Raw genomic sequence first — 15479 nt, forward strand, 5'->3', positions numbered from 1 at the left:
TTGTTTTGTTAAATGTGACACTAGGGAATTAGTGGGAAAAGACAAAGAGCTGTTTTATAGTGGGCTGTAAACCTTTGAATTTTCTGTGACCCTGTATTAAAACCATTTTTGTAGACCTGCAACAGGCAGGTGTTTTCTAATCCCATTAACCAGTATAGGGAAATGGGCAGGTATTTTCTTTATTATTGTTGTTCCAGTAACATTTTATTGCTATGGGAAACAATGCGCCACCAAGAAGAGAGGTTTAGAGGCACAGAAAACTGGTTCGGTTCATCTATCATTCTACCCACCCAACTAACATATTTGGACAATATTTTTTGCCATTCAAAATTCAAATTCAAGAATTTGAATGGCAAAAATATGGTTGACTCAGATGTAGAATGAAACATCACAATGGGTCCCTTACCTTCATCTATCTGTAATGGAAGAAAAGGCCTCTAGTTTCTTCAGAGGAACTTGTGTGTTCTGAAATCCAGCTGCAGAAGGAAAGCTTCATTTGTCCCAGGCATGCCTTTTTTGAGGCTCTTTTACTTGCTGGGCTCATCCCTCCTGAGGAATTTAAAAGCATTTCAAGCAAAAGATTATATAGCAAAGCTTTCTCCTGCCAGGTGGAAGACCTGAATTTCCCCATGCTTTTTGGCCTGAGTGGATTGCTCCAAATTTTCTAATATTGAAAAGCTTTTGTGATGTGCTCTTCAACCCACCTCTCTTTGCTACAGTTTTCATTGTGAAGCCACAAGGTTTCTTTTCTCTAATAATCAGTTCATTCTATTTCCAGAGTAAGGATTTCTGTGTGCTTTTCTCAAAAGACTTGTCTGCTCCTCTTTCCTGATTTTTTTTTAACCTCTGTTTTCTTTTACTATCTGAGATAGGGAATGATAAGGGATTTCTTTTCTACCAATATCCTGATTTTCAACAAACTTGATCATTTATTTCTCTTGTCTAGTGATAGAATTTTTTTTTTTTTTTAGATTTTAGAATCTTCGAATCAGAAAGTCATGCTCAATAAAAGAAAATTTGGGAAAAAAGAAGCAAGGAAGGGAAAAGAAAATAAATGTTAGTCCTGTGCGCCAATCAAACATTTTTCCAGTTTCTTTTCTCTGCCTAGACTTTAAAAAAAACAAGAAGAAATACTCATGGGAAATCTTTTTTTCTTCTGTCTTACTAAGAGTGAATTCATGGTTACTTAAAAGGAAATGCCTACCAAACCCTATGCCGTCATCTGCCATCAGCGACAGCTAATTTTTCTGTTTTGTAGCACAGAGATGAAGTCCATTTTGCATCCTCTGTTGTCACCGCAGGATGACCTTTGCTTTGAAGGAGCCCTGAAATTACACTGTATGCTATTTTCTTCTTCCATGGTATTTCTATAGCTTTCCTGCAATTCTGGCATCATCTCTGTTACTATTTTATAATGTAAACAGTTTCATTTTATCAAGTTGTAAACATACTCATATACAACTTTATATTCTACACTTTCACTATTATATTTTTCATGTGAATTTATAGTTTCCATAAATATAAATTTAAATGCCTAATAGCCCATCAAGAGTATTGTCCCTGGGGCGCCTGGGTGGCTCAGTGGATTAGAGCCTGTGCCCTCGGCTCAGGTCATGATCCCGGGGTCCTGGGATCGACCCCCACATTGGGCTCTCTGCTCAGCAGGGAGCCTGTTTCCTCCTCTCTCTCTCTGCCTGCTTCTCTGCCTACTTGTGGTCTCTGTCTGATAAATAAATAAATAAATATTTTTTATTTTTTTATTTTATTTTTTTTTTTTTAAAAGATTTTATTTATTTATTTGTCAGAGAGAGAGCGAGCGAGAGCGAGCACAGGCAGACAGAGTGGAAGGCAGAGTCAGAGGGAGAAGCAGGCTCCCTGCGGAGCAAGAAGCCCGATGTGGGACTCGATCCCAGGACACTGGGATCATGACCTGAGCCGAAGGCAGCGGCTTAATCCACTGAGCCACCCAGGCGTCCCAAATAAATATTTTTTAAAAGAATAGTATTGTCCCAGTTTGATTAACTACTAAATGATAGATTTTTAGGTTGTTTCATGATTTGAACATTACAAATATAAATATTTGGATCATAAAAAGTTTTAAAATGTTTTGAAGAATAAAAGCTCCATTTGTTCTCCCAGACCATGCTTATTTATTTAGAGAGAAGCTGAAAATTCTTTTATTTATTTATTTATTTATTTATTTTTTAGGTAGAAGGCAAAGTCTTATTAAGACCACAGTCTATAAAGAAAGTAGTGTATAAATGTACAGCCTGGGTGTTTGAAGAACATACCTATTTTGTTGCACCTGCTCTGGAGATGACAAGCTCTTCTGCAGTTAGGTTGTGCTAAGAAGCAGCCACAAAACTACCACCCTGCTCAGCCCCTGGCATGCTTTCTGCAGACTTTCGGAGTCTTCCCTTGCTAATGCAGGGCCACAGGTGTAAAATTCCCTACTTTTAGCTTGTGTTTTTAGGTCTTGGGTTTATGGATCCCTAAGACTAAGTGTGAGGAATACTGTTCTTTTCTCTGAGAAGACTGAAAAACACCTTCTCTAATCATTATTTCTTGTCTTCTTGGGGCAAGGAGAAACCTAATAAAGAAACATGAAGGGTGCCTGGGTGGCTCAGTGGGTTAAGCCACTGCCTTTGGCTCAGGTCATGGTCTCAGGGTCCTGGGATCGAGTCCTACATCGGGCTCTCTGCTTGGCAGGGGGCCTGCTTCCCTTCCTCTCTCTCTGCCTGCTTCTCTGCCTACTTGTGATCTCTCTCTGTCAAATAAATAAGTAAAATCTTTAAAAAAAAAAAAAAGAAAGAAAGAAACATGAACATCTTTCTCAAGAATGGAAACTCAAATGATTCACCTAGCAACTGTTCAGAATATAGTCCAGAATCTAGGTTAAATCTTTCAGCACTAGAAAGATTGCAATCTTAAAAAATTTGGATTGAATTTGAATTTGCATTTGAATTTGGATTGAATTAGATTTATGTCTTTTGTTTAGATTCTCAAGCTAGGATCCTCCCTCACTTGTTTTCTTATTTTTTTTTTTTTTTTTATCTTTATCACACCTCCTTGCTTCCCTTCATTTGTTCCTTTCTAGAACCCAAGGGTTCTCAGCCAGGGGCAATTTGGCAATGTCTGGAGACTTTTTTTTTTTTTTAATTTTTTATGACAATAAAAGCTGGTTGTGATGGGGAGAAGATAGGCAGTATTACGGGCATCTAGAGAGTAATGGCCAGGGATGATACTAAAGAATGTACAATGTATAGGACAGCCCCACAACCAAGAACTAAGAAGTCCAAAATGTCAGTGCCATTGATAAGAAACCCTGCAATAAATACAATGCAATGGGTATTGGCCTTCTTTGGTTTATTAAAAGCAAAGGGCTAGTTCCCATTATAGACAGGAAACTGAATTCCAGAGAAGAAACTGACTAACCCAAATTTTCCCTGAAATTGGTCTGTAAGCACTGGCTTGTGATTCCTGTTATAAAACTGATCAACCAAGAGCTAAACAGAAGGCTTTAATTTATGAAACTCTCCCTCTGAGGTAAAAGAAAAGAAATTTTAAAGAATCAAAAATTATGAGCATGATTCTTTTTAAACTTGTTTCCTTCTTGGGGTGCCTGGCTGTCTCTGTCAGTTGAGTGTTCGACTCTTGATTTCATTTCAGGTCATGATCTCAGGTTCCTGAGATCAAGTCCAGCTGTGTTGGTTCTGTGTCCAGTGGGGAGACTGCTTGGGATTTTCTCTCTCTCCCTGTCTCCCACCCTTGCTCTGTCTCTCTCAAATCAATAAATAAATCTTAAAATACATAAATAAGCAAGCTTGTTTCCTTCTTGAGAATGTTGCAGAAAAAGTCTGTTTAAGGTAAGATAAAAAAAAAAATTTCTACTACTTAACCTCTCTAAATCTCAATTTTTCTTATGTAAGTGAAGATAAAATGAAGGGAAATAATTCCATTCTTCAGAAAGGAATAGATGAAGTGAGCAAAGGCATGTCAAGTTCATGCGTGAAAAGGAAATCTCAGTATAGGATAGCTGTATTGGTTCAGGTTACTAGTTATAAACAATGAAAAACAGTTCTGGCTAATTTAAGCAGAAGAGGGAATTATTGAAGATTGGGTGACACACAGAGTTGTGAAAACCTAGGGAACCAGATTTGGAAATGGCAAGAATAAAAGGAAGGCTATATAGCCAGAATCATAGGCAAAAATCACACTTCAGTCTAGTTTCACCAAAGAACATGGATGCCCTGGCCTCCACCACTGAATAAAAAATTGTGTGCCACGCTGGCCCCCAAGGCTACTGAAAAGGGACGTTACTATTTCCAGTACCATCTCTCTTCCCTTCCGAGAACTGTCCCAATCCTTGCCTCACTTGTCTCCAGGGTAAAAATCCCAGGTTGGTTATTTTGGTTTGCTGACTCCAGATCATATATATACCCTTGCTCCAGCTGTCACAGAGCCTGGAGACTGTGCTTGTCTGACAATTTCAGTTCATTATGGGGAGAAGACTCTGTTTACCGTATTTAAGTTATAAAAATTCCCTAAACAGAGGAAGGGGTCTCAAACATGGGTGGTCCCCCACTTATAGTGATGAATATCCACTATAAAATTCTTTTCAACTTTACCCCCTCTGCTTCCCATAGCCATAAAAACCAAATGAGTTTTGACTGAGTTACAGCCAACTAAGACCAAACAAATTCCAGTTCCAACAGCTCTTGTGACATGGATTTTGTATAATTGTTTCCCCCCAGTTTCCTGACAGGTTCATTTGGAAGACTATAAAAATTCTAAGGAGATAATTTAAGATATTCTTGTACTTTTAAATCAAAGTGCAAAAAAAAGAAAAAAAAATAACTAATGTTAAACGGTGTTCAGAATGCAATTGTTTGGGGACCCTGTAGAATTAATCTATAAGAAACATAAATGACAGGGGCTGATGAGGGGGAGTCTATGATTGATCTATAGAGTCTGACAGTCCAAGAAAAAAACAGTGACTTGACAGAGGATGAAAGAGGAAGAATCAATGACGAGTAAACTCTGATACCATTGTTGATAAATGGGGGTTTTAGATAATGCTGACTCAAACCTGGAGTTGTGGGAAATGGTAGATAAAGAATGTAAATCAAGTAACAGGTGGAAAAGCAGTTGAGGTTGGACCTGAGTAAGGAAAAAACATAGTAATAGACATTTTGAAAACTGTTTTTGTTATGTTTTGTCTTGAGGTTTGGGTATACCTCATAAAAATGTAGTAGTTCATAAATTTTAACTACTGAATAGATAAAATAATTCCCAAAGCTTGCATTTTACAGGGTGCATTTTTAGTCAAATCAACCAGGTCATTGTTAAATAAACCTTTCTCTTTTGGTTAAGAAAAAACACTCCTTGAATTTTAGAGGAAAACATGTATTTTGTAGATATTCCTGACTCCTGTGCCAATATAAAAATTTTTAACTATGCTTTCTGGCAGGTATCAAAGGTATGTCTTGAAAAGTGACAGCTTTTAGATCCCTAAGTAGACTGTTGTACTGTTTCAATTATTAAGCTGATTCCACAAATACTTACAACATTCTGACCATATTCTATGTTCTGTTTTAGAACCTGGAATTCAAAGATTAAGTAACATATAGTTACTGCTGCAAGGAGCTCACAGTCTAAGGGGCTCCAAAAAAATATGATGTGTTGTAGCAGGTGTTTGCAGGAAACTAAATGGTGATGTTATCTATAGTTCCACATGAGAAGAAAAAAGGAAGGTTTTCTGAAAGAGGTGTCTGAGCTAATCCTAAGCCACTGCACCAAAATTCTCAAGTTTTAAGAATTGGGCAAACAATTTCTCTATATGTCTATATAAAAGAAATTATCAGAAGGAGAATAAGGCTCAGAAATCACTTTGGGATGCCCAGATTTCTTCTTCACTATGCCTATCTCAAAATTTCATATTGCTAGTGAATGTGAATAAATATAATTTAAATAATATGTATGAACATGATATTCTAAGACTTTATCCACATTGCTCAAATAAAATGGTAGTGGATTTTCCTTGGCTTGATTCATCATACAACTGTTTATAGTGACCAACATCATTTACTTTACCTTTTCTTTTTTCCTGGTGGGGTTACTAGAGACTAAATGAAATCTGCGAAGCTTAGTACAACGCCTGGCACACAGTAGAGTTTAATAAATGGTAGTCTCCCTCTCCAGTCCAGAGTGGATCTTCTACAGCCATTCAATACAGTGCCTTTGTGATCAAGGAGGCTCCAATACATGTTTGAACTCTACACTAACCTCACAGTTTAAGCACCAGTACTCACCTAAGAAATCCTTAGCACCTTCTCTTTTGCCCAGTTTCCTCAGTTCCCACCCTATTTATTCTTAGAAATACCTTGTGGCAAAACCCCAGAGGGATAAGTTCCTAAAACAAAACTGTCACATTTAAGTTCTATTAGAAAATTTTAATCACATAAGCCCGATTCATGGAACAGTTGTTCAAAGTTTCTGCCAATGCAATTGCAAATAGAAGTATCAACATTTTATTATCTCTAGGAAAACAAATCTCACAGGGATTGAGATTACACACAATTCCAAATTCTGGGGTAGGTCAAGATAAGGCAATCAAAAATAAAATAGATAGATAAATAAATAAATTTACCAGTGTGGGGGAGGGGATGGCAATAAATGTAGGCAAAACACTCTGACAACAGATGGCAGCACTTGAGTATCAAATCCTGCTCTTCCAAAACTTCCATATTAGGTTGTGACTTGCAGAAATGCAAATCCCTGGTAAAGTGGGGCCAAGGATAATGTCTACACAGAGGGCATTTCAGGAACATTTGAACACATAGTACCAAGATAGCAAGCACACAGAGATGTGGCAGCTGCTAGAGAGTGGGATCATGAGAAGGGACAGCGTGAGATAAAGTATTCTGAGACACAGAGAGCGTGATTTGTTGAAAATGTAAAGGTTGTAAACAGAACTGGAACTTGGTTCTACAATCCTGAAAATGGGGTTTTCACTGCCCATCAGAGCACTGGAGACATAAACTTTTTTTTTTTTTAAAGATTTTATTTATTTATTTGACAGACAGATAGCACAAGTCTGCAGAGAGGCAGGCAGAGAGAGACAGGGAAGCAGGCTCCCCGCAGAGCAGAGAGCCCGATGTGGGTGGGGCTCAATCCCAGGACTCTGAAATCATGACTGAGCTGAAGGCAGAGGCTTTAACCCACTGAGCCACCCAGGCGCCCCAGCATAAACATTTAAAACATTTTAACGCATTTTGGCCATACCCGCATGGTATGATAGAAAATGGAATGGTGTTTCTTTCTAAAGAAATTAGATTTATTTCCAAGTATAGGCCATACAAATTAAAGAGAGTGATAATAGAAAATGAGTATTAGAATTACTTTTTTGGTAATATTTCTTACATATTAATAGATTTGTACATGGTTTATAAGTGGGAATAATTTTTATTTATTTTTATTTTTTATTTTTTTAAGGAAAACTTTTGGACAGGGGTACCTGGGTGACTCAGTTAAGCACCAACTCTTGATTTTGGCTCAGGTCATGATCTCGGGGTCCTGGGATCAAGCCCCACTAGGGCTCTGTGCTGGGGTGGAGTCTGCTTAAGATTCTCTCCCTTTCTCCTCCCCTTCTCAAAAAAAAAAAAAAAAAAAAAAGAGAGAGAGAGAGAGAGATAAAGAAAAGAAAAACTTTTGGACTGATTTGCCAATTTATTATGCTGGTAACTTATACAAAAAGAATTGGATTCCCTCATCCCTCTATATTCCATGGTTAGTGGCTAAGACTTTGGAGAAAAAACTTTAAAACCTACGTGAAGGCACCTGTTTAAGCTCAAGGCAAAGACCTCACAGTTAGTTTCGCTTTGCTAAGTTTGCTGAAGCCAAAGGACTTTATTGACCAGTGCTAACTAGTGTGCCCTGCAATACCCACAGAGCAAACTAGAGCTATGATTTCTTATTCCTCAATGTCATTGCGTTGGCGAGAGATACACAATGCAGGCTTTGAGCAACTGGAATAGTCTGTTCCAGATCACAGGAGCCTATCTTAGCCTATCTTAGACAATGCAAGAGGGACAGTTCTCGCCAGCCTACTTTGAAGTCTGATTTCTCCTTCCCTAGGAATGGACTGCTCTAGAAGTGGAAGGGGTTTGACAGTGAACAGGGCTAATGAGCATTTTGTAAACATTCCAAAGTACTGCAAAATTCAAATAAAGTAGCTGAGTGTTAGACCCACTAGCCTAAGAGCTCTGCTTGAGCGAGGTTCGTATCTCACTGTGTGTCTCCAGTGCCTCAACGGGGCTCTGCATGCCATATATTTATCAATATATGAATCTTCAGTTTTGTTTTTATGAAAAGTCACTGTGGGAACACTTCCGTTGTTGAAATAAGTACACTTTTAAAAAACAGTTCCTTGGGGAAACCCATGCATGACCTGTGGTGTAATATTAAGGAGTACCAAGTACTGAAGTTAAGCATTTTACCTTACTACTGAGGGAAGTAAATTTTAGAAACTGAAGCTTTGAGGTTGAAGAATACAACTAAATGGGAACGGTAATATGTGACAGGGTGTAAAACTTGAACCCAGGTCATTCTGACTCTTACTCATACGACAAAAGATCTCGCATGAATTCTGCAAAACCTGGTCGGCTGCTGTCCTTCAACGCGCAGCCCCAGGCAGTTTCCACCCGGAATTTAGGGCCTGGCTTAGCAAGAAGAGCCCGTACGTCCACCCACCTCACCCTCCACAAGCACGGTAATGGAAAGGTAAAACGTGGCTATTGCGCATGCTCACAGCGCCTTTCCCCGCATTCTTTTCCCGGCCCCTGTAAGTCCCCGCAGCCACTCTCCTGGAGGACTTTAGAATGGCTCCCGCCCACTGTGAAGTCAAATGGCCGGAAGCCGTTCATGTCTGCGACGTGGACACCCTCCTCTTCCTCGGGCCTTTACAGCTTGGAAGCAAACACGATGCGTTCCCGTTTCTCGGGGATTCAAGCGGGAGTTTGCCAGTTGTCAATATGGCCGCTGACAGGCTGGTTCCCAAGCGGAGGCTTTTCATAGGCCAAGGTCACATCCTAGCCCCGCCCATTTCAGCCCACTAGGCTGCGTCCGCCTAAATTTTCGCTACGCATGCGCCGCGGGGGCGGGCCGGGAGGTGGGACGGCCCGATTCTTCCGTGTGCCACCGCCGCCGCCTTAGCTTCGCTGCTCTTGCCACTCTGGGGCTGCATTGCCGGCGTTAGCCGCGCGAGGGGAAGGGAGGGGACCGACGGAGCGTGCGTGCGCGGGGGTCCCCGTAGTCCCAGCAGTTCCTCTCGTGCGGGGTGGGCGGCGGGGGTCAGTAGCAGTCCGGGGAGGCCCTAGACGGCGCCATGTCGGCGGGCGGCCCGTGCCCGGCAGGAGCCGGAGGGGGCCCAGGGGGCGCCTCCTGCGCCGTGGGGGTCTCCCCCGGCGGGGTATCCATGTTCCGATGGCTGGAGGTGCTAGAGAAGGAGTTCGACAAGGCCTTCGTGGATGTGGATCTGCTCCTGGGTGAAATCGATCCGGACCAGGCGGACATCACTTACGAGGGGAGACAGAAGATGACCAGCCTGAGTTCCTGCTTTGCGCAGCTTTGCCATAAAGCCCAGACCGTGTCCCAGATCAACCACAAGCTAGAGGTGAGCTCTGGGCCCTGGAGGAGGTGGCATTCAACCCCAGTTGTCAGATCCCATTTAACGCACCGGTGAAACCACCCTAGAAAATTGCCCACTGGGGCACCTGAGCTTTAGTGTGACAGGGGAGTGTGTGTGAAGGAAAAGAGTGAGATAAGGTAGAAAAAGGGATGTGGATGGACCTGTGGGTGTCCCGGCGTCCTGTCATCCACCTTCCTAGGATCTCTATCAGGAGGAAGCAGGAACTGATTACACCAGCCTCTGTACATACAACATTAGCAAACCAGAAATTCTCTGTCCGAAGAATATCTTAGTCCACCTTGCAACATTTGAGTTCTTATATGGATTTTCACATTGATAAACTAGGTGTATGTATCATCAGACTGATAGTGTTGATTGTTTTTAACCATTTCAGATCAACGTCTGTTGTTGCACACAGACATACTATTCCTTGCATGCATGAACAATTTAGGGGAATTCTATCAGAGCTCTTAGGAAAATTTAGTGGGATAAACAGCATAGTATCAGTGTTCTTCTCAGTTTACAGTTGGTCTTTAAATTACAGGCAGATAACCACCAGAGTACTCTCCAATTTTTCAAATGACTTATAACATTGAGGTTTTTCCAAAGTCTGGATTCATTTGGGAGAGTGTGTGAAGAATTGTCATTTGCTTAAGTCTTTAATCTTGGTTGTGTGGGTGGAGTGGTGGTAGTTCCAAAAAAAAAAAAACAACAAAAGAAGCAAAAACCAAAAAAACAACCTACCGCATTGTGCAGAAAGTTAAATTAATGCATTATTACAGTATTTAGGAACATGGGAGATTAACGTTATTACATAAAGACCATTTTCTAGTAGATAATTTAAGAGAATGAATCTTTCATTTTAAAGTAGATAAAAATTGGACAATTAGTAATGTGCAAAGCTCTTTGAACATTAGGTTACCTAAGAAATCCTCATTTCTATCAGTTACAATGATTAAGAATACCCATTGGATTCAAATCAGTGTGGTTATCAGATAGATCCTGTCTATAATTAATGGTTAGCGTTCTTTCATTTCCCTGTCAGTTACCCATGAAAAAGGTGGTATAATTCATCTGTGATTAGCATAGATGCAAAACAGAGATTTTGTTGAAAGAACTGTTCTTTTCTTCCATACTTTTTGAAAAGGTTGGAATGGAAGTGCTCATAGGAAGCTAATCACTTCTTGTTCTAGCTATATGAAAATGTTTCTTGATTTCTTGATTAGGGATTATTTCTAGAAGTTAGTTTATTTTTCAGGTGGCGAAAATGCATGTAATGGTTCTTTTTGAAAATAGTAAAAGCTTTAAATAACAGAGCAGGAATTACTTAAATGCTACGTGAGAACTTTCCTATCATTTACAACTGCAAGTGTCTACTGAGGATAAATAGCTTTTTAAAAATGAAACAATATCTATCTGATTTTTTTTTAAATGACGAAGGACACTTTCAACAGTGGTATTTTGATGTCAGATATAAAATCTAATTTTGGAGAAAGGTTTATTCTGTGAGTAGGAGATGGTGCTCGTTTTTTTTTTCCCCCCCATCTTTAAATATTTTAAATGAGTATTCAGAGCTATAATAAATTATGTATATTCTTTTTCTCAGAAATTGTAATTACATATTCTGACTCCACATCCTGGCTTAGGAGGTGGCCTTATTTCTCAAAATAAGAAATGCTAGTCTGTCATGATGTGAACATGTTTTTTCAACATGCTTGAAACCTTTGACTTAAAAGATCTTAGAAAAAGGGGAGGGGACATTTTGTTTTTGTGTTTTTTCACTTACATTTTATTTGTTTGTGGGGTTAATCTTTCTCCATTTAGCAGGTTTTACATTTTTTTTGTGGAATAGGTATGTACTGGTGAGGAGAGAGCCTCATTGTCAGTAGTGTTTTTCAAGGTAGATCTGCTATTGGATTATCTGCAGATTTTCAGAGGTTACTTCATATACTGTTATCAATCACCTGAGATCTTGAAATCTTAGAAAAGATTTCCATACGTCCTAGCCCTGTTTTATTTTCTTAGTAAGTGGGCTGAATTAGTTCTATTGTTTTAAGGTTATGGACATTAAAATACAACCTTTGAGGCCATTTGTGGCTTGATATAGAAGGTGGGTACTGAATTTCAGGTTTTAGAGGTTGATACCTTAAACCATATTACCAGAATTGAATATTTTTATAATCAAAACACAGATACCTCCAGTATGGGTAACTTATATTTAAATTGGCCTTGAGTATCTTTGGAAATTGTTCCTTCTGCCCATTTGTTGTGTCTTTAGGTAACACCATGTTTAACATTAACATAGCAGTTTAGGAAAATAACTTTAGCTGCAAAAAAATCATAGGTTACATTTTAAAATAAAATGTAAATGATGTCTACGTGACTTTTGCTTACTATAAGTTATATTTGGGGATAGGGCTTTTATAAGGGGAAGGGGAGAGCAAAGAGTATCAGAATATATTGAGATAGTGCCATTTCAAATTACTCACATCTCTCTTATTTACCCTACCCACCTACTTGAGAATTCTTGCTATGGTAAGCTACTTGGTGACCGTTGGTGCTGGAGTCGTAGTACTGATTGGGACAGTAGTAAGAGTAGTAGTAGTATTAGTAATATTAGTGTGTTAGAGTAGAATAAAGATTGAAGAACTAGTACTTTAGAAAAACCCATCTCTCTACCTGGAGATGCAGTTTTCTGCCTCTTTACCCCTTCTTTAAAATAACAGCAGAACAATCCATCTGTCACATCCTCCTTTCTGTCAACAGTTCCTGAATCAGTATATCTTTCAAGTAATTTACTTGCAACCATCAGTGGAGAAACTTTGGTCTAGAGACATGTTTATAATGAACTAATGAGGTACTATTCTTTACTGCTTTAAAGCTGTCCTGTTTTTAAACAAGCAGTGAAGCAATGTTGTAGCGTTGAACTTGAAGGTTACTATTGGTTCAGTATGTATTTACTGAGCACTAATTATGTGCCAGTTGCTCTATTGGGTATTTGGGATATAATGGAGAGCAAAAATGGACACAGTTGTTTCTTTTTCAAAGCTAGGATTCTGTTGGATAATTAATTGGGATAATTATCACATAAGTGTGAAATTCCAACTTTGTTGCATGTTATGATAGCTATGTAGAAAAGTGAGAGCCTGTTCTGGGGGATTAGGAAGGCTTCCTTTTGGAAGTGACTATTGAGTTATGACATAAAGAATAAGTAGGAATTAATTAGGCCACAATAAATAGGAATATCAGTCAGTCTTACAGTAGAGAGAATAGAAATTGGAACGCAACTGTGACAGGAAAGTGTGTAATGCACTTGAAAGAAAGCTGGTATGTGTTGTAAGAGCAAAGGGCCAAAGAAATGAGATGTAAGATAAGTTTGAACAGGTGGGTAGGGACATATCTACTTGATTTTACTGGCCATGGGGTAGATTTAGGGGCCGGTATCCTAGTAGTGGGAAATGTTTTAAACTAGATGGTAACCTTAGGTATGAGATTAGAATAGTTCACTCAAGCTAGGGTAAGGAGAGACTTTGGGACATGCACAGAATGAATGAAGGAAATCATTTAGGAGGTTCTTATTCTGATCCATATGATAGGATAGTGAGGGTAGGATAGTGCAGGGTAGGATAGTGAGATGGAGGTAAGTGTTCAGAACAGGAGAGACTGGAGAGGTAAAAGTAAACAGTTTAGAAATGGATTGGAATGGAGGGATGAGGGAATTCAGGATGACTCCAAGATGTCAGTTGGTTGCATAGATAGATGGATATGCATTATTATTAACAATAATTGTATTGCTAACCTTACTGATCAATTACTAATGGGCAGACTCACTTCGTTTTGCATATATTGGTTCATCTAATTCTCATGACAGTCCTGTGTGATAGATGTAGTATTGTTATTATTCCCATTTTGCTCAGGATTAAGTAAGTGGCCCAAGGCTCTAAAATTAGAGAAGCCAGTTTTTCCAAAAACACATGCATTTATGCCTGGTGTGGGGAAAGAGGAGGTGGAGAGAAAAGCAGGTAGAAAGAGTGAATGTGGCTGGTTAGATTGTAAGAAGGAGTGTGGGGTTCCTGGGAGGTATTGTTATAAAAATTAGACACGTTTATAAGCCAATGAGATGCATCTACTTGAGAGGAAAGCTCAATATTCTAGCGAAAGAGAGGGATAATTAGGATTGATAAGGTTTCTGAATGAAGAGGAGATCAAAGATACATGTAGAGAGAATGGCCTTACATTGAAAGGACAGCTGTTGTACTTTGAGGCAGAGAGAGACAATTTTGAGGGAGAGGGAAGCGGTGAGAGCAGAAGGTGGGAGGTTGAGAGGATTCTGTCTGATGGTTTCTTTTTTGTAAACTTGGAGCCTGGGACAACTGCTGAAAGTGGGTGAGAGTAATAAGAGCTTTGAAATAGGGAAGAGTGGGAGAGCCAACTAGCCAGAGCAATAGAAGGACTGTCAGGCAACGTTGGAGACTTACTTGGAGCTAGTTTTCATAAATTCATGGTACAACCAGTGTGCCCTGTTGCGTGACTTTCTCCAGCAGTGCTTACATGGTTACTAACAGGCTCAGTGATGATAGTAATAATCCAGTGCCATAGCGCAGAGTTTGCTATGTAGACAAGAGTGTTACTGAAATGAAAATGGTAATGGGGATGAAGAAAAGGAGATAATCAACTAAAGTAGAAACAGGATTTGATAATTATGTATATGTGGAGGGTGAGGAAGAGGATGCCACCACAGTTCTCTCTGACAGATGGATTAGTTGATAGCTGTTTCATAGTCTCCCCCAAAATTCATGTCTACCCAGAACCTCAGAATGTGACCTTATTTGGAAATAGAGTCTTTGCAGACGTAATTAGTGTAAAGGTAAGCGATAAGATCATAGCCGATTAGACTGGACCCTAAATACAGTGAGATTGTCCTGATAAGAGACACTCAAGACACAGAAAGACACTGAGAAGAAGGCTATCTGAAGAAAGAATCAGAGGTTGGGATGACCTTTCTACAAACCCGAGAAATGCCAAGGATTACTGTCAACCACCAAACACTGTGAGACAGGCATGGAACAGTTTCTTCTTAGGGTATCCAGAAGGAACCAATTCTTGATTTTGAGCTCCTGGCATCCTGAACTGTGAAAGAATAAATTTTTGTTCTTTTAAGCCACCAACTTTGTGGTGATTTGTTGTGAGAGCTCTGTGAGACTTAGACCATGTAAGGAATCCAGGGGAAGGAATAGGTCTGGCAGGAAAAATAATGAGTTTAGGAGATTGTGCATAGTTAAGGTTCTTACCCTTTCTTGTATATTCCTAACATAGTCTCCTAGTTGCTTCTTACCCACTCCAAACCATCCTTTCATTGTCAATATAATTCTAAAATGTTTCATTTTAATGGTTCATATGAAAAAAAGGCAACTCTGATTGTGGTCGCTCTTCTTTTTATACTTCCCTTTTATTCATTGGATAAAATCCATACTCTAGCTTGGTGATCAGTACCCACCCAATGTGTCTGTCCTTATTGCTTGTCACCCCTTCGTGGCTGCTGTTGCCTCTCAATAAAACTGGTCTGTGGGCAGTTCTGTGAGTAGGCCTTGCTCTTGTATGGCTTTGCCACTTTGACATAGGCTTTAGTGTATAATGCCTTCTCTGTCCCTTTGTCTACAGTATCGCACACCCACTCATCTTTTAAGGTACCACTTACATCACCATTTCTGAAGGCTGTCCTCACTCCATTTATCTCTGCTCTCTGCAGGCAGAGGCTATCAACACCTTTAATTCACTTGGACTGTTAAGT

General features: G+C 39.6%; 1 protein-coding gene across 4 annotated transcripts in view; it reads left to right on the forward strand.

The window, feature by feature from the left end:
• Nucleotides 1–9140: 9140 nt before the first annotated feature.
• GOPC (golgi associated PDZ and coiled-coil motif containing) overlaps nt 9141–15479 on the forward strand; it is a 41578-nt gene continuing 35239 nt past the window's right edge. For all 4 annotated transcript variants that reach the window (XM_082729433.1, XM_082729434.1, XM_082729431.1 and 1 more), the window contains exon 1: nt 9141–9673. In XM_082729433.1, the coding sequence (XP_082585559.1) occupies nt 9386–9673 (288 nt within the window). In that variant the 5' untranslated portion in view covers nt 9141–9385. The remainder of the gene's footprint in view (nt 9674–15479) is intronic.

Source organism: Mustela nivalis, assembly GCF_964662115.1.
Source record: "Mustela nivalis genome assembly, chromosome: 5".
Lineage (NCBI taxonomy): Eukaryota > Metazoa > Chordata > Mammalia > Carnivora > Mustelidae > Mustela > Mustela nivalis.